Source organism: Babylonia areolata, chromosome 26, assembly GCF_041734735.1.
Source record: "Babylonia areolata isolate BAREFJ2019XMU chromosome 26, ASM4173473v1, whole genome shotgun sequence".
Classification (NCBI taxonomy): domain Eukaryota; kingdom Metazoa; phylum Mollusca; class Gastropoda; order Neogastropoda; family Buccinidae; genus Babylonia; species Babylonia areolata.
The window spans coordinates 39,181,648-39,201,366 of record NC_134901.1 but is presented as its reverse complement, the minus strand read 5'-3'; the positions used below and the strand labels follow the sequence as shown (position 1 = coordinate 39,201,366).

The 19,719-nt window shown below is 41.6% G+C and overlaps 2 protein-coding genes across 4 annotated transcripts in view; one reads left to right on the top strand and one right to left on the bottom strand.

Annotated features, from left to right (window-relative positions):
• Positions 1–1,419: 1,419 nt before the first annotated feature.
• LOC143300475 (uncharacterized) lies at positions 1,420–14,526 on the bottom strand. Its single transcript, XM_076614182.1, has 5 exons — positions 14,223–14,526; positions 11,319–11,519; positions 9,927–10,106; positions 7,420–7,589; positions 1,420–4,915 (listed from the first exon to the last, which is right to left on the bottom strand). Exons 1-5 carry the CDS (start codon positions 14,392–14,394, stop codon positions 4,013–4,015), a joined length of 1,626 nt encoding a protein of 541 aa, XP_076470297.1. The 5' UTR covers positions 14,395–14,526; the 3' UTR covers positions 1,420–4,012.
• A 187-nt stretch (positions 14,527–14,713) lies between these two features.
• The window catches only part of LOC143300152 (GDP-mannose 4,6 dehydratase-like), a 49,408-nt gene continuing 44,402 nt past the window's right edge, over positions 14,714–19,719 (top strand). For all 3 annotated transcript variants that reach the window (XM_076613692.1, XM_076613691.1, XM_076613690.1), the window contains exons 1-2: positions 14,714–14,848; positions 18,703–18,747. In XM_076613692.1, coding sequence (XP_076469807.1) covers positions 14,795–14,848; positions 18,703–18,747 — 99 coding nt within the window. In that variant the 5' untranslated portion in view covers positions 14,714–14,794. The remainder of the gene's footprint in view (positions 14,849–18,702; positions 18,748–19,719) is intronic.

Genomic DNA, 19,719 nt, shown 5'->3' with positions numbered 1-19,719 from the left:
CACTGGAATTTAATTTACCAGACCAGTCCTGTTGAAAACAGTCAGCCATTCTCTCCCTGAAAATTTGCATAAAAGCCTGTATATTCATGACTCCACCCGCTAACCAAACATCTGAAAATCCGTACTTGTCTAGGCAGTTTTAGTTTTTAATGCAAGAGGCCCAGTTAAAGGTTCGGTTTCTGTCACTAGTATTTTCAGTCACTTGATTTAAAGAAGCGAGATACGCTTGTTTGGGAATTCTAGTGAGGTCCATCGCTTGCAATGAGAACCAGTATTGCAGTGCTCTCAAAGTGTTATCTATAAATAGTGACCAGTCTTGCCATAAACCATTGTGTTTGTGGTTTGGGGGGGTTATGTTCAAGAGCTTTTTACAGGCAAACAATTCACAGGAACACGTACAGTATACATATACAGAGAGAGAGAGAGAGAGTAAATATGTGAGAGTGAAAGAGAAAACTAAGCACCACATAGAAGATGAAGTAAAAGCAGAAAAGAAAAAAAACAAAAACAACAACTAATAAAGACTGGCTTGCCGCACACAGTAAAAAGTGAGATTATACAAATAGCATGGAATTCTGCTCGCTTTTAAAACATTCAAAGCATTATCATATGTACTGTACATTTTGCATAAAGTGAATTGCACCCATCCATGATCCAGAAATTAATACTCGTTACACAGCACTGACCTGGTTATGGTGATGACACATGGGCAACATGGTGTGGACAAGTTTAATTACTGCCTTGTTATCTCCACCCGTTAAAACCATTCAAATCATTAAAAAAAACTCCTCAAAACACAGTATCAATTATGTTAGATTGTCCTGAAGTTTAACACTTGCTTGTCAGATCAAATCTTTTACAGACTAAAATAACATGATTTTATATACAGTGTGAGTAGTTATCTTGAAATGCAGGAATTGCTATTCAGATACAAACGAAATGATATGTTATCTCTGTCACTCATCTCTACAATACAGTATCGGCTGCACAATCACAGAAGTTTGTAAACTGGTTGTCTGACTAATATGTACTAAAGAAAGTCTCTCTGAAAGCGTTTGATATCAACCCTGACTCCTGGGAGGAATCTGCAGTGGACCGTGACAAATGGCGCGCTGCTGTGCACAAAGGCGCCAAGTTGTGCGAGGCTAACAGGACTGCTGCAGCTGTTCAGAAGAGACAGGCCAGAAAGTCACGGGCAAACAAGCTCCCTGACAATGATATGCCTGTCTTTGTCTGCCCCAACTGTCAGCGAACATTTCGAGCGCAGATTGGACTATTCAGCCATCTGCGCACTCACAGATAGACTCATGAGCATCCTTCATCCCCCACCCCACCCCACCACCACCCTCCCCCCATCCCCCTAGCTGGATGGCAACAATGGTCATCATTGATCTCGATGGACACACACCACTAAAGATTCCCCCCCAAAAAAACATAAGGAACTTGCACAGTTATCCACTTAGGGCTATAGTGAAATGATGCTGAATTTTTGTTAAATAATGGTGTATGCAGCCAGCACAATAAACACCAGAGGTAATTTCTTCCAACTGCTTTTCCATTTTTCACGACAAAAACCCATGGTGATGGCTTATCAACCACTGAATAAATGTCAAATTTTGGATGAAACATTGGTTTTTTCCATCTGTCAATGGTACACATGCTCCTTAACCCTCTGCACTCAGCTCTTTCAAGTCTGGCCTTAAAACCCACCTCTTCCCAAAATAGCCTCCCTTGCCTGCCCTTCCTTGTCTTTAGTTTCTACAGTTTTAGAGTTATGCATGCATGTGAATGACTGGTGTGAAAGCGCTTTGATTTGTCTTTGCACAAGATCCAGCGCTATATAAATACCATTATTATTATTATTATTAAATACGAAAGACAAAAGAGGCGACAACGACAGTGTTTTGCCACTGCTGACATCATTAACATGTTACAAGCCGAAGGTTCTCATGTCGAAGAGGTGGATGAATACAAAGAATATTGCATTTCTAGCGATGAAAACTATAGGCTGGGCCATTCAGATACCCACTGGACATCAGATGTTGTCTCTGTTGGGAGTTAAACAAAGGAAGAAGACTTGCTGTCCCGAGTGAGTTAACCCTTTGAGCCCTGACCACCGCTTTACCGGTGGTAGAGAAAAATGACATAATGCCTAGCCACCAGTTGAGTGGTGTGTAAACACTTGTGTCGTGTTTTACTATTGGTTGACTTATATTGAAGAGCCAATCAGAAGAACCGTAATATTCTGACGTCAGCGAACGTAGTACCAACATGGCCGCACGTTTTCACTGTGTTTTGTGCATGTGCTTTGGATAAAAAAGGTCGATTTCAATATAAGTCAACCAATAGCAAACCTTCAAATCAAAATTGTCTAGGCTTCTGGTTGAAGTTGTGGCCAAGAAAAAACAACTCCCTTTGAGGCAGACGATCCTAGCATCGGAGTGAAGGTATGGTGCAAAATATACACTATTTCATTGTGTTTGTTCCAGAAATTTTTTGAACACCCGCTCTGTGAACACATGGTGCGTCAAATCCATTTTCAAAGCACCAGATATGCAAATTTATGTGTCAGCAGAATCCCATTAGCTGCATAGCTGTAAAATTTTTAAAAACCCAAAGGAATAGAGATAAAATCAAAACAATCGTTCTCTGCTAAATGAATAATAATAATAAATTAAAAAAGCAAAAACAACAGAAAACAGTGTCATAATGTGATACAAGTGATTAAATACATTGAAAATATGTAGATCATCAATATATATACAGTATAAGTTTGTGTTTTTTTTTTTTTCTCATTGCTTAAACCTAGAGTTCTGAACACGTTCCAATATTTCAGTTCAGGGTGAGTGAAAAGAACAAAACATACGCCAAGATTTGTGCAAAAGAATGGAATGGTTTGGTTTTTCTTCACAATGGTCACCTTCACTTGGTTCAAAATGCACTCAAAATCATACATATATCCCGTATGCAACAATTGGAATGCTGCCCCAAAGAAACAAACAGTTATGATATGCATGGCTTAGCAGTGTCTTTTAGAATCACATCCATCATTTTACTCCCAGTGGAATATTTCTTTTGTGAACACATCTGGCTCCTGCTCATCACACCGGAACAACTGAAACTGACCTTGCTCAGGATATATACTCTCTTGCTCCCAATATCACACGTACATAATAAATAAGCAGAAATATTAAAATAACATCCTTAAAAACAAGTTAAAAAAATGATTTACAATATCAGAACAGGAAATGTCACAAGAGAAACATTGAGTCAAAATTTTCTATAACATCAAAATTCATCAGTCAATGTGATCTGCCCCAGAACCAGCAGTATGCATAATCTGTGACCATCAGTGATTTAGATAGACTATTAACATCCACAACGTCCTGAAGGAAAGGTCTAAGTCTGTAAAAAAAACTTGTTTAAAATATCAACAGTAAGCCTTAGCTGCTGGAATAATCCATTATCTGAAGGCCAACATTCGAATGTCATGAGATTATAATCTGTTACCTGATCTGTTACCTGATAGTCAGCAATCAAATGTTGAATTATAATCTGTTACCTGATTGTCAACTTTCAAATGTCAAGAGATAACAATCTGTCACCTGATGGTCAACATTCAAATGTAAAGAGATTATAATCTGTTACCTGATCTGTTACCTGATAGTCAGCATTCAAATGTTGAATTATAATCTGTTACCTGATTGTCAACTTTCAAATGTCAAGAGATAACAATCTGTTACCTGATGGTCAACATTCAAATGTAAAGAGATTATAATCTGTTACATGATGGTCAATATTAATCAGAACATCAGAGATAACTGAGACATGCAATTATTTATGACACAGCTATATTCTTCTTCATATCCACCAACCTTGCTGATTTTCTTACATCATCACCAAACTCAAAACTGATGCTGCTGGCTGTGTGTGGGAACTTACAGACGGACGGTTCAGTAAAAAATATAGCATTTAAAGGCGACGTGTAGACAGACATTCATTTCTCAACACATCACAGGTCACTTTCTGACCTTGACCCCTCAGCGTCTTCCCACGGTCTGTTTTGCCTGGCCTGTCTGCCAAAAGACAAAGAAATGGTACCGTCTTCGGAGATCATCAAATGGCCACTCTGATGACCGGATGTGCGCTGAACGGTGTTTGGGGATGCTGTTCCCCTCTGATCAGTCCAGGAGAAAGACCCATGACGTGGAGGGGAACTTTCCGATGAAGTCCCAGCCATTCTGTCATGGTACATGTGAGGAAAGTTGTCCTGGGAAAAATGAACCTGATCAGTCGTATCCGAACTACAACGGGGGCGTCTGCTGAACTTCGCTGAAGAAGGGGAGCAAGAGGATGTCGCTACCGACGACGACCTTGGTGGAAGATCTGCGACCTTTCTGTGCTGCGTCGAGAGCCACGAGGGATCTGAGGTGTTTTTGTACGGCGACGAGAACGGTGACGAACCCCTGGCGAAGTTTTGGCGTGGCGGTGACAGCTGTGAGGAACTGGTGGTGTTTTTGAGCTGACAACGCCTCACCCCTGAAGAGGAGGTGCGTTTGTGTGGTGAGGACGACCAAAAGTTATCCGTCTCGTCTCCTTTACCGGGTGCTGCCCCTCCCGGACAGACAGCTGGTCCACCGTCTCCATGAGAACTACTGCCGCCGTCCCCCCCTGTCCGACTGCGGCTGCTGCTGCTGCTGCCGGATGGATTTTCCTGGAATATTCTGGAATATGGAGTTCCCCTCTCCCGTTCTGGAAGAACCGATACGGTCTCTGCCTCTGTCGTCTCGCTGGGAGTGAGAGACCACGTGTTTTTGTTGCTGGCTCGGAACCACTTGTGTCTGGACTTGTCGATGCGATGGTTGAAGTGGCGGAATACTCGGCTTCCCAGAGAGTCGTAGGAACTGCCGATGACCTGAACGTCAACAGCAAACATTACATGCATGAGTTTCCATGCAGAGGGATGGAGACCAAGAAATAATAAGAGAGAGAGAGGAGAGGGTTGGGTGGGGGGGTAGTGGTAGTGGTAGGGGAACAGAGAGAGAAACAAGAAAGAGACATAAGAGAATGTATACATTAAACATAAAAAGTCTGTGATCGTCAATTTGCAAACTAAACACACACACAAACACACACAAACACACACACAAAACAACAACTGTAAAATAGACAACAGGAAGTTTATCCTCAACTGTCAGCCACAGTTAGTTGACGGATAAATAAACTTTTTGTCCCGACTTTTAAAGAAAATATCACTTAATCTAATGACTTAATCAAGAGATAATCAGATAAAACATTCACAATTTCTTTTGACATAACCTTGAGGAGTTGACATCTGCTGAGAATTACTGCAACATACTCTGAAGAAGAAGATTCATACTTTCAGGGCTCAAGACAAGTTTAAAAAAAAAATCCTGAAGGCCCCTCAGACTCACTCACCATAATTCAAGGAGGTCCCAGATTACCTACAGAGGGTCACTCTAATGCTACACATTCTGATCAAATCTGCACAGCTACACACGCACACACACACAGAGGCTGGTATACCTTGTCGTCATAATACTGGGCCAAGTAGCAGCCAAGGGGAACAACACTTCTTGGTAGCAGACGATACTGGCATTTGACTGAAGCTCTGGTGCTGATTGTTCACAATTTTTGTGTGTTCCTTCAAGAATGTATTTTTTTTTTCATATCCCAGAGACCTATTTGATGGACTTGCAATGCACCCTTTCTGTCTTCAAAGCCTCAGGGGACTTTATGGGACTTTCAAGAAGCCCCGTTCTTTTCACAAACTCTGATCCTTAACCCTTTGAGCCCTGAGTTCCTGAGCAATTTTAACCCTTCTGCCTGAGCCAAAATTTGCAAATAATTGGTATTTAATGTGTCATGGAATATATAAAAAGAGTGCCCTGACCACCGCTTTACCGGTGGTAGAGAAAAATGACATAATGCCTAGCCACCGGTTGAGTGGTGCGTAAACTGTTACTTGTCGTGTTTTGCTATTGGTTGACTTATATTGAAATCGATCTTTTTTATCCAAAGCACATGCACAAAACACAGTGAAAAGGTGCAGCCATGTTGGTACTACGTTCGCTGACGTCAGAATATTACGGTTTTTCTGATTGGCTCTTCAATATAAGTCAACCAATAGCAAAACACGACACAAGTGTTTACGCACCGCTCAACCGGTGGCTAGGTATTATGTTATTTTTCTCTACCACCGGTAAAGCGGTGGTCAGGGCTCAAAGGGTTAACCTGGTGAAGAGTTACGGTCACCTGGATCCTGATAGGTGCTGCTGGGTTTGCTTTCGTTGTGAGCAAAGCATTCAAACTCGCAACAGGACATGCACAGTTTGCTGAAACTGTTTTGTTTATTTACCCCGCTATATAGGCAGCCATACTCTGTTTTCAGGGGTGTGCATGCTGGGTATGTTCGTTTCCATAACCCACCAAATTCTGACAAGGATTACAGGATCTGTAACGCGCGTATTTGATCTTCTGCTTGTGCATACACACGAAGGGGGTTCAGGCACAAGCAGGTCTGCACATACGTTGACCTGGGAGATCGGAAAAATCTCCACCTTTTACCCACCAAAGTGGCGTAACTAGAGATTCTAACCCGGGGCCCTCAGATTGGAAAGTCCAACGTCCAACGCTGTAACCATTCGGCTATTGCGCCCGTCAAGGATTTCAACTGACTCTTTAACTCTTTCCGGACGAAGGAATGCTCACGCATTCCTACACAAAACGTATTCGGATTCATACGAAGGAATGGAATAGCATTCTCCAAAAGTAAAATTCCATCATGCGCTGTACACGTGATTTTGTGATTAGCCAACCAGAGTGCGCTATTCTGGGTCACTCCACAATCGAACAATATGACTGGTCAGCCTGGGATGTGTGGCCCGTCTCGCACACACGCTGACAAAGTCACTGACTGGTCGTCTGCTCACGTGCCAGCCTGTTAGCAAAGCGGGCTCTTCTCAGAATGTTGTGAAGCGAACAAGGCAGTGATGGCAACTTTTTAGGGTTGCCGAAGTACTTGAAATGCAACAAACTGAAGGGTCGGACATTGAAGAGGTGGATGATGACAAAGAAGAAAGCGAATTTGATGCAGAAAGCGAGCATGGGTATGGTGATTCGGGGTGAAAAATTGGCAGTATTTTCTACATATGGCAAAACTGTAAAAATAAGATGAGAAATTTGATTTTTTTTATATGTAATAGCTCAACACCTAATAAACCAGTTCTGAAAGTTTCATTTTCTTACACAGTATTTTGTATTTTTTGTAATTTTTTTCCAAACCCTTACAAATCGGCCGTCTGTGGGAAAAAGCAAGGGAGAAAACTTGTCGTCCCGAGTGAGTTAACATTACATGGCACGAGTACAGGACATCACAAGGCTGCTCCAAGCACTCACCTCAATCTCCAGTTTGCAGTCACCGATGGTGAGGAAGGCGCGGTACATGGTGGTCCTCGCCGATCCATGGGCCCCGAAGCTGCGAATGGTGGTGATGGGCTCCAGGTTCAACGACTGGACTACCTCCTCCCTCAGGGTGGACACGTCGCTTCCGCTGTCCACCATGAAATCTGAACACCACAGTGTTGAAAGGTTAAAGGTCCGATAACACTACAGTGTTGAAAGATTGACTCTTTCGCTGCCACAGGCGACTTTAGCTGACTAGACAGTGCACCACCACAGGCGACTTTAGCTGACTAGACAGTGCACCGCCACAGGCGACTTTAGTTGACTAGACAGTGCACCGCCACAGGCGACTTTAGTTGACTAGACAGTGCACCGCCACAGGTGACTTTAGTTGACAAGACAGTGCACCGCCACAGGTGACTAGCTGACAAGACAGTGCACCGCCACAGGTGACTAGCTGACAAGACAGTGCACCGCCATAAGTACTTTAGTTGACTAGACAGTGCACCGCCTCAGGTGACTTTAGCTGACTAGACATTGCACCGCCACAGGCGACTTTAGTTGACTAGACAGTGCACCACCACAGGCGACTTTAGCGGACTAGACAGTCCACTGCTATAGGCAACTTTAGTTGACAAGACAGTGCACTGCCACAGGCCACTTTAGTTGACTAGACAGTGCACTGCTATAGGTGACTTTAGTTGATTAGACAGTGCACTGCCACAGGCCACTTTAGTTGACTAGACAGTGCACTGCTATAGGTGACTTTAGTTGATTAGACAGCGCACTGCTATAGGTGACTTTAGTTGACTAGACAGCGCACCGCCACAGGCGACTTTAGTTGACTAGACAGTGCACTGCTATATGTGACTTTAGTTGACTAGACCGTGCACCGCCACAGGCCACTTTAGTTGACTAGACAGTGCACCGCCACAGACGACTTTTGCTGACTAGAATGTGCACTGCCATTGGCAACTTTAGTTGACTAGACAGTGCACTGCCATAGGTTACTTTAGTTGACTAGACAGTGCACCACCACAGGCGACTATAGCTGACTAGACAGTGCACCGCCATTGATGACTTAAGTTGACTAGAGAGTGCACCGCTACATGCGACTTAAGTTGACTAGACAGTGCACTGCCACAGGTGACTTTAGTTGACTAGACAGTGCACTGCTATAGGTGACTTTCATTGACTAGAGAGTGCACTGCCACAGGCGACTTTAGCTGACTGGACAGTGCACCGCCACTGGCGACTTTAGTTGACTAGACAGTGCAGCGCCACAGATGACTTTAGTGCGCTGCCATCGGCAACTTTTGTTTACACAAGTGAGTCAATAACAACAACAACAAAAAACAAACAAACAACAAACCTAAAAACAAACAACTGAAGTCTCTGGAAAACCAAACCCTGGGTACTCACAGAGGTGACCAGACAAGATTCAATACTTATTCAATTCAAGACCTTCTTCAGTCCAGACTGAAAATTTCCCATGCCAAACACAACTTAGCCATATTTATAAAAAACAAACAAAAACAAAAACAAAACAAAAACAAAAACAAAACAAAAACAAAAACAAAAAAACTGCTGCATCACTGACTAAAGTGATCAGCAGATATTCCAGGATTGATGTTCAATTTTTTTTTTTAATCACTTTTTTGTTTCTTCAATACTATTTATTCATTATTTAAGTGGTACTGTTTAAAGTTCTTTAAAAACAACAACAACAAAACTTTCAAGACTTTTCCAGACCTTGGAAAGGGGGGCGAAACATACTCTTCCCTAAGACGTTTCCAGACCTGGAAACAATTCTCTTATTTTTCAAAGACTTTTCCAGGCTTGCTTGCAAGACTCTGTGAAAAAGCTGGGGAACTGTCCAGGAGAGTTTTCTCTGAAAATCGGCCAGGGGTTCCAGAGGCTGCTGCCTTAGGCCCCTGGTGGGTTTGGGGAGTCGAGGGAGGGCTTTGGCCTCCCGGCTGAAATTGGCCGAAAACAAAAATTTTTCCTCTGAAATATCCCCCTTTGAAATCAACTGCTCTTCCGCTTCTCCTCTTCTTCTTCTGTGTTCACGCGTATGCACACAAGTGGGCTTTTATGTGTATGACCGTTTCTACCCCGCCATGTAGGCAACCATACTCTGTTTTCGGAGGTGTGCGTGCTGGGTATGTTCTTGTTTCCATAACCCACTGAACGCTGACATGGATTACAGGATCTTTAACGTGAGTATTTCATCTTCTGCTTGCATATACACACGAAGGGGGGTTCAGGCACTAGCAGGTCTACACATATGTTGACCCGGGAGATCGTAAAAATCTCCACCCTTTACCCACCAGGCGCCATCACCGTGATTCGAACCCAGAACCCTCAGATTGACAGTCCAATGCTTTAACCACTTGGCTATTGCGCCTGTCTGCTCTTCCGCTGAAAATAGCGGATCCACTGAGAGGCCCCCCCCCCCCCCCAGCCTAATGAACCCTGCCCAACCCTGCACCGAAGCTCACCGACAGACTGCAGAGACTCGGCATCGCAGGTGGACTGGATGGTGGCCTTCACGCACAGAAACGGGTACTTGGCGTGGGGCAGGTAGGTCGGGTACCCCCACCATCCCTCCGTCACCATCACATCCTCCTCCTCCCCCCCTTCGGAGCCCTCTGGACGCTGCCGCTTCCGCAGAGCGTGCACTGGAGAAGGTGACAGCAGAGTGCGGTGATTTCACCAACATATACATATATATTTGACGAGAAAACTGACAACGTATGGTACATAAATCATGCTGGCCATCCACATGTTTTCAATATCAAAAGCTCTTTCCAGTGTCCACAGTTTCTTTAAAGGCATAAATTTGATTTGGTTGAGGTGGCCTTTTTTAAAATTAAATTTTTTTTTTTTTTAACTGTTTCTTTCAGTGCCACGCTCCTTCTGTTTGGAATTCTCTTCATCTGCTGCATCTCTCTCTCTCTCTCTTGTGTGCTTGTGTGTGTGTGTGTGCACACGCGCATATGCGGGCACGCGCATGTGTGTATGTGCATGCATGTGCATGTCCATGAGTGTATGTGCATGTGTGGCAGTGTGCGTGTGCATACATGTGTGTGTGCGTGTGTGCATGTGTGTATACATGAGTGTGCTCGTGCATGCATGTTGCACAGTCAAAGAGTAGGCTAATGTGAATAGGCAAATTTGACCTGCTCCTTGTCACCACATCAGCCTTTTGTGTGCCATGTTCATATGAGAGATGCTTTAATGCCTGTACTAACATTATAACAAATTTGTGAATCATCACTACCTCAGTCATCTTGGGATATTAAGATTCTAAATCTAGTAACTTATGGTATCTTCTTTGGGATGCATGTCTGGTTTTTAATTCTTTCTATCATTCTGAAATTATATTGGACAAAAAGTCCAGTTGTTTTCTTCATAATCACCATCAGTGTTGATAGCCATATTTCTTTTTTTTCTTTTTTTTTTTTTTATTGCTGTTGTCGACTGCTATTGTTATATTCATTGTTAACTATCACTGCTACTAATCTATAGTACTGGTTACTGTCAGCTTTGATCATTACTGTCGTTCTGAAAAAGAGCTGTCACTTTCAACCAATGACCACCACCACCCACAAGAACAGTAAGAAAATAAACTACATAATCACATTCACAACCATACATAACTATATTCTCTCTATAAATTTTTATTAAATATTTCATTTTCAACAAGCTAAGCAAGTTAATTAATAAACTAGCATGACAAAACCCAGCCAAGTGCATTTGAAATTTAAATTACTATTAGACTAACGACTGACAATTCTATATTTATTATATCTCTCATTCTCTGGAATAATGTCAATCAATAATCACCATGCCACCATGAACATGAAATGAAGACATGTTTCGTTTCTCACCTGCACGTTCCAATCTACGTTTATGTCCTGGTAGAGTAATTTCCAGCTCGTCGTACACATCCTCGTCAGGCAAGTTCAACTGGGCAATATCAGAGAGGCTAACCTGCCCACTCTGAATAAAGCCTTCGTAGTAATGGCTGAGCCCATGCTCACGCAACCAGCGAAGTAGGTCATATTCTGATCTCTGCTTGTATGAGTGAGCTGGAACCAAATGACAGTCCAAGATTCTTAAAAAAAAAAAAAAAAAAAAAAAAAAAAAATTATGAACTTAGTTTTACTGCCAAATTGCAAAAACTTAAAAATACTGAATTAAAAAAAAGTCAGAATATATGACAAATTTGTTTGTTTATGGGAGAGAGAGAGAGAGAGAGAGAGAGAGAGAGAGTGTGTGTGTGTGTGTGTAAGACTGACATTTAAATATGTATGCAAACAAAGAAAACTGACAATGTAGAACGTGGTTAACACAGTCCTTCCTCTCACTTTGATTTCAGATCAAGTTACTATCACTTTAGCAGTTTGTGGAATTAATGATTAATCCTGAAAAGGGGAGGGACGTGGTGGTGGTGGTTCAAAAAAGAAAAATGTTTTGAAAAAAGAGTGCTTCGCTCAGAAAGTAGAATTTTTGTGTGGTGCAATTTATATGAACACTAATAAAATCTTCTTAAAATTTGTGGTAGGATTCTTGTGTGTTGCAATTTTAGAATTCATATGAATACTAGAAATCAGAATCCCAGTGGTGTGTTATGGGGAACACTGTTCTTCCACATGTATTGCCCAGGGTTTGAATTTTGCGGGTGCCCAGGTGCAAATGCTACGAAACGTTGGTTTGGGCACGCAAACTTTCTGTTGAGAGTGCCCAGTTGGCACTAAAAAAATTGACAGAGGCAGAAGAAAATGAATTTAAAGACACAACAAGAAAGCAAGCTTAAACACGGTCGATCGAAATGTAAAGTGTCACCTGCTGCAGCTCGCTTCACGGAGCAGCATCTTTGCATGTGTGCGATCGGATGTTGACGTTCATGGCGCATTAGCGATGAACGATGTTTCCAATCTTCCATGTTAAAAGAAAGGCTCTCGAAACAAGAGACAAAAGATCAGGATGACAAAATGAATAAACAGCAGGAGTTGTACGAATCAAATCGCCAGCACATGTGCAATGAAGCCTGGCAGAAAGACTTTTCTTGGCACACTGTTGAAACAAAGGAAGATGGCACCCAAGTGACGGGCGCCATAGCCGAATGGTTAAAGCGTTGGACTTTCGATCTGAGGGTCCCGGGTTCGAATCACGTGATGGCGCCTGGTGGGTAAAAGGTGGAGATTTTTACGATCTCCCAGGTCAACATATGTGCAGACCTGCCAGTGCCTGAACCCCCTTCGTGTGTATACGCAAGCATAAGATTAAATACGCACGTTAAAGATCCTGTAATCCATGTCAGCGTTCGGTGAGTTATGGAAACAAGAACGTACCCAGCATGCACACCCCCGAAAGTGGAGTATGGCTGCCTACATGGCGGGGTAAAAACGGTCATACACGTAAAAAGCCCACTAACATAGATACGAGTGAACGTGGGAGTTGAAGCCCACGAACGCAGAAGAAGAAGAAGAAGAAGAAGAAGGCACCAAAGTGCTCATGTGTGTACCGTGTTGGAAGGAGACCGAAGAGAGGGAAGGTGGGATTAGAAAAGCAAAAAATGACCTTGCTGATGGATCAAAAGTGATCAAAAGGTTTACACTCGTGAGGCACTCCCAGTCTCAAAACGAATTAAGATTCCAGTAAAACACCTACCTTGTTAATGTTATGTACGATTTTTTCCCTATCTCACTTTTGGGCCTCCTGCCACTGACAGTTTTACTCAAAACTCCTTGTTAAACAGTCCAGTTGGTTCGCTGTTATAGTTGTTAGTTTTTCATTAGAAATATGTTAGATTGTTATGATTTTTTGTTTATTTTTTAAACAAAGCTTAAATCAATAATTTTCACACACACACACACTTTCACTTACTCGTATGCATACACAGTAATTCCCCCCCCCCCCCCCCCCCCCCCCCCTCCCCTCCTCCCACTCGATTTTTTTCCTTCCCTCATCTAATACCACTTACAGTGAAAAGACGTTAAACTAAAGAACGAACCCAGTCTCAAGTGCACAAGTTGTCGGTGGAAAGACAAGAAGCCAGAAAAAAGGTTGTGTCAGAGACAGCAGCAGGGAGAGCTCTGCTCTCTCTCTTGAGCAAGAAGTAGCAGAAAGAGAAAAGAAGCTATCAACAGGCCCATGGGTTTCTGGCATGTGGACATTTTGAATGCGGGTTTTCCAAACATCAACACAAATGCAAATTATAACTCAATCAAAGATTTCATTTCATTTTATTATGCTGGCACCCAAAACCACAATAGTGGGCACTCAAATGTTTTGTCCAGAGTGCCGGACTGGCACTCAAAAAAAAAAAAAGAAAAAAAAAAAAGTTGAATTCGAACCCTGGTGGCCTGTTCCTTAATACAGAGAGAATATTTCAGAAGCAGTGCATTTAGTATTAGTAGGCATATATATATATATATATATATATATATATATATATATATATATATATATATATATATATATATATATATCAATGCAGCAAAACGAATTAAGATTCCAGTAAAACACCTACCTTGTTATGTACGATTTTTCCCTATCTCACTTTTGGGCCTCCTGCCACTGACAGTTTTACTCAAAATCTGTTTTATAAACCATGTTTGAACATTGCAAGTGGTATGACTATCAACATTTTCAATATCATAACAGTAGTGAGAAATCAATGCGGAGAGCAATACAAAAAAATTAACATGAGATTTTCGTGAATCATCGAATTTTACCACAAGAAAAGCTGCGGCCATCTGACAATACCTGCTTTCTTTCAGACTCACCTGCTTTGAGGATTACAATGATCTCCGATGGATCGGTGATTCCCACCGTTTGTAAATCCGATAGATTCAGATAAGGAATGTCTGACTCGTCGTCATACCCTCTCATGTGAAACATGTTCAAATGGCGTCCCATACCAACAGACATGAGAAAATCTGTTATGCCACCCGCCATCGGAACAGTTTCACTCCAGAACAAGAATAAAGCTTCGCTTAAAAGGTGGCTAAAACAAAACGGTCGTCAATCAAGAGGAACAAAATAATGAATTGTATGCGGAGTGACTGGAAACATGTCACCTCGCTTGACCGGAACTTTTGGCGGACAAGTTTGCAGTGAAAACCCAAGTTTAATTGGTGCTTGGATGCAGGCAGGCGTCCGTAGAAACCAATCAAGAAGCTGGTTACAAACTTGTGGCTGATGTGAAAGCTTGGACCGCTCACTCAACTCAGGTCACATGACTGAAGCGGAACTCTCTTCACAAACCAGGGGGGAGGAATCAATGGTCCACCTGTGTTAGCCGCATGTGTAGTACATACTCAGCCTTCATTCATCCTTTTAATTTGACGATTCAGAAATGACAACCGAAGGAAGGAAACGAGTGGCTCTGATCACCGGTATCACAGGACAGGTGGTTATAGTTTTCTTTCTCCATTGCTTCTCGTTATCTGTAATTTGAAGTAAAACACGCGAAATTATATCCCTTGAGCTCACTTTCCATTCTGCAACGTGGCATTCGAAAAAGCAATAAACTCAGCGGTGTATGCCATAAACCGCACAGGTGTTGAAGATAAAGTTTTTAAACTTGATCCAAACCTGACAGGGAGGGCTTTTGGTGAGGGGGAGATTAATTACATCGAGTATGGGACTTTGTGTTATTAGCCAACCAGGCACCCACAACGTAACGTCATTGACGGGAGGTATCCACTGCGACGGAGTGGTTAGTTACTCAGCAGGCCACTGAGCCAAGTGACTGTGACACATTGGGCCAACTCTCCAAGCATATATGATCCAGTATGCTATCATTAGGCCACGCATGCTGGTATACTGTATCCAGTTGAACGACGAACAGGCCTAAAACGTCTGACCCAGTTCAAGTTCAAGTTACTCAAAACCACGCCCTCAGGTGGCCACAAAATCAAGGATTTTAAAGGAGACAAGGGATGCTCTTTCTTTCTCTTTGAAATTCTTATTTGACCCCAATCTCTCTTTTGATACTCATATCCATGAAACCATAAAAAAGCCAATAGACTGACTGGAATGTTAGTTGGGGATATACAGTGTAAAACTACCTTTATTTAAGTCATTAGTTAGGCCAGTCTTGGAATATGGGAATGTGGTTTGGAACACAGCATTAGTTAAGCATACAGACATAATTGAAAATGTACAAAAAAGATTTACGAAAAGAATTATTGGCTTTACAGTTTTACTGATATGGACTATGAAAAAAGACTGCACTCACTTAAATTACCTACTTTAGAATATGATAGAAGACTTCGCAGTGATTTAATAGAGATATATAAAATGACTCATGGTTTTTATGACAGTAAAACTATATATTCTTTGTTCACCTTAAACGACAACAATGTTACAAGAGGACATTGCTACAAACTGTTAAAAGTTTCTGTTAAAACTTCCAGATTTGGACATTTTTTCAACTAACAGACAAACAAATGTTTGGAATAATTTGCCACAAGATGTTGTCTCCGCAGGAACAGTGATTACATTTAAAAATCGTGTTGACACTTACTTTCAAAAATCAAAATACAAAACTCATTTAAATATTCTTTAATAAGCATTGCGCACTATTAGATTATAAGAATCTCTCCATACATTTATGGGGGCTCTCACTTCCCTCCATTTCAAGTGGGCAAAAGGCCTTCATATTGATATGATGATAAAAGTTTGAAGGAAGGAAAGGTACCAGACAGCTGGAAACTGGCAGAGGTCAAACCTGTTTCCCAAAAAGGCAGTAAGAACGAATCAAATAACTTCAGACTAGTTAGTCTTACATCTGTGGTACGTAAAACTTGTGGAGGTATTATCAGAGATAGGCTGAAGAAGCATTTAAATTTTAATTGAGAATGATAATCTTTTATCAGATAACCAGTATGGATTTATATCTGGAAGGTCTTGTGTTACAAAGTTATTAAATACTATTCAGGACTGGATGATTATGATAAATAACAATATGCCTATAGAAATTGTATACCTAGACCTGCAAAAGGCCTTTGATAAGGTTCCACATAAACGACTGACACACAAAATGAATGGCTATGGTATAAGAGGTAGTTCACTTGGTTGGATAGAAGACTTTACATAACAGAAACCAGTATGTAAGCATTTCAGATGAGAGGTCAGTCAATCAGATGTAACGAGTGAAGTTCCGCAGGGAAGTGTTTTTGGGCCAACATTATTCATTTACTTTATTAATGATATGCCAGATGTGTTGGAGTGTTTTGTGAAAATATTTGCTGATGACACAAAAGCATACTGTGGAATGAATAATGAAGAAAAATAAATTCTGCTTCAAGAAAGTATAGATAAACTAGTCAAATCGACAGATGTGGCAAATTAAGTTTAACATTGAAAAATATAAAGTACTTGACATTGGTAAAGATAACCCAAACTCTGATGATATAGAACTAGAAGAAACTGAGTAAGAAAAGGATTTGGGAATTTTGGTGTATAAAAACTTTTGAACAACACATTAACGCTACAGTAAAAAAAAAAAAGCAAATAGTATCAATATCAGTAGCTCGAGGAGGCGTCACTGCATTCGGTCAAATCCGTATATGCTACACCACATCTGCCAAGCAGATGCCTGACCAGCAGCGTTTGATTAAGTGCACAAAGCTAAGTATAGCAATTTGCTTGGATCTGTGGTTCTACAAATCCTTAAGTCTTTTTTTCCAACCAGCATTTTGCCTGTTTCAGAAGCATGACCAGGAATTATTTTGACTTTCATGGAGTTTGAGTTGTGTTGAAAATGGTAGGTATCACCATTAAGAATATTGTGTGAGCTGAAAATGGTAGGTCCCTAATGAATGTGTGTGTGTGTGTGTGTGTGTGTGTGTGTGTGTGTGTGTGTTTGCATATGTCACACACACTGATCATGCTCACTTCTAATTGTCATGTCATATGACCGTGTCTTATCAGTGAACAGTATGGTGCAGTTTGAAGAGGAAAATCTCTGCTTAAGCTCACCCCTGAAGTGTATAAATGTGCTGCTCTTTCTTTCGTAGGCATTGTCACCAAATTCCCCACTTCTTCCATGTGTATGTGCTTGAATGGATGGGGGCTGAGAAGGATGTGCCTCTGTGTGCGTGCGTGTGTGCGCTCGCGCGCGCGCGTGTGTGTGTGAATCTGTGATAATTTTTTAGATATAATTTTATTGTTCGAGGTACATAAATTATGATCATGGAATATTTGTACACATCAGGGCTACTGGTATACAAAGTCTTTGGAGAGTCCTGAGACTTGCCAGAAATCTGTGGGATTCCAGACTACTTTCAGGGGGTCATTTTTTAAATGTTGCACATTCTGATTGAATCTGCATTGCTACACACATGCAAAGGCAGATTTCTGGGTCTAAATGGTGATGGGAAAGTGCTCTCCTCGAGTGCAGACTATCTTAGCATCAAACTGAAAGCTCCCATACAGGCTTTTTCACTCTACTTATGCATTCACTTTAGATTTTTTTTAGAATGTCCCAAGGGCATGCTCAGTGGGCAGGCTGTACATCTTTTCCATTTTCAAAGTGTCTGGGACGTTGTCAGGAGCCCTGTATTTACAATTTATAATCTATGTAATAGATTGAAAAATTTATTTATAAATCTAAGCTATAATAGTATATAGATATGATGTATTTTTTGCATGTTGTATCCCATTTTACTTTTGATGATGATGTGAAATAAGTATGTTTTAACATGTTTGTGTGTTGTCATGAGGATTATGAAATTTGCTTTTGATAGTTGGAGGTGTCTGATGTGGCTTGAGATTAGATCATTAGCACAGTGATGAGGTTGTGAATGTGATTGTGCTGCACATGATTAGAATGCTTCCTACTTCATGTATATGTGTAATTGTGTATGCATACAGATATATGTATGCATTGTAAGTGAATGTCCATTGTCGTGTGATGTTACCAGTTATGTAAGGTAAGGTAAGGTAAGAAAATGCGATGTGATAAAATGTGACATGACAAGTTATAATAGAAAAATGTTTACAAGCATATATTTGTGTATTTTTGCCTGTCTGTTTTGTTTAGCTTTCTATGTATGTAGTTTTGCTTCTTCTTTCCCCCCCCCCCCCCTTAAAATGTAGAAGTAATGCTTGCAATAGTTTTGACAAACTTTGTTTTATTTGTAATATCTGTTGTTGTTGCTCTTTAGCATGTATATATGTGTAACAAAAAAGAAGTTTATTATAAATATAAGAAAAAAAAATGATGGGGAGGTGATGAAGTATGTTTTGTTGTTGCAGGATGGTTCCTACCTGGCAGAGTTGCTGATTTCGAAGGGCTATGAGGTGAGTGTGGTGGACTGGGTGAGACGTGGCTGAATCGGGCTTGTTTACCAAGTAGCCTGGTGTCGATCCTGAATCAACGACAAGCTCAGGGCTTTGCATAGATCCTGATGATGATATGGATACTTGCATAGTGCGTATTCTCGGTTAGAGACCAAGGTCTGTGTGATTTGCAAACACTGAGTCATTTGCATAACAGGCTGCCTACCTGGGTAGAGGCAACTGACAGCTGCCATTTGGCGCTCACTCACATACTTGCATGGACACATAACATTTTACGTGTATGACCATTTTCTTTACCCCGCCATGTAGGCAGCCATACTCTGTTTTCGGGTATGTGCATGCTGGGTATGTTCTTGTTTCCATAACCCACCGAACGCTGACGTGGATTACAGGAGCTTTAACGTATGTATTTGATGTTCTGCGTGCGTATACACACACAAAGGGGGTTCAGGCACGAGCAGGTCTGCACAAGTGTTGACCTTGGATATGGGAAAAATCTCCACCCTTAGCCTACCAGGTGTGACAGGGATTGAACTCGGGAGGGGGGGGGGGGGGGGGGAACTGGGGTGAGAATGTAGTGCTCTAACCATTTGACCACTGTACCCGACATCTGTTAATTTTATTGGCTGTTTCATTGACCTAAATGTGGGTCAAAAGTTAGAATTCTTTTTTGTCGCTCTGAAGACTCACAATGACCGGTTCTGTCAGCCATCGCTGAAGAGTTTATGGGGTATGGGTCAGGGTAACTGATCCGGGACCGATGCCAAGCTGTGAACTCCGCAACCGGGATCGATGCCAAGCATTGCCCCTCCCCCCCCCCTTCCCCCAACCCCGTACCCTTTTTTTTTTTTTTTAAATAGTGTTTTTATTGACCTTTCAACATTATTTAACAGTTCCTCTTATCTGGAACAACCTTCCTCATATCCGTGCATCTGATTCTATCTCTGCTTTTCGCCTCATCACTAAAAACTC

Excerpts from the sequence above, each read along its gene's own strand:
- LOC143300475 (XM_076614182.1), bottom strand. The coding sequence starts at position 14,394 with ATGGCGGGTGGCATAACAGATTTTCTCATGTCTGTTGGTATGGGACGC. Across the intron at positions 10,107-11,318 it reads ACGTAGATTGGAACGTGCAG|TGCACGCTCTGCGGAAGCGG; the intron begins GTGAGAAACGAA and ends CACCTTCTCCAG. Across the intron at positions 4,916-7,419 it reads ACTGCAAACTGGAGATTGAG|GTCATCGGCAGTTCCTACGA; the intron begins GTGAGTGCTTGG and ends GTTGACGTTCAG.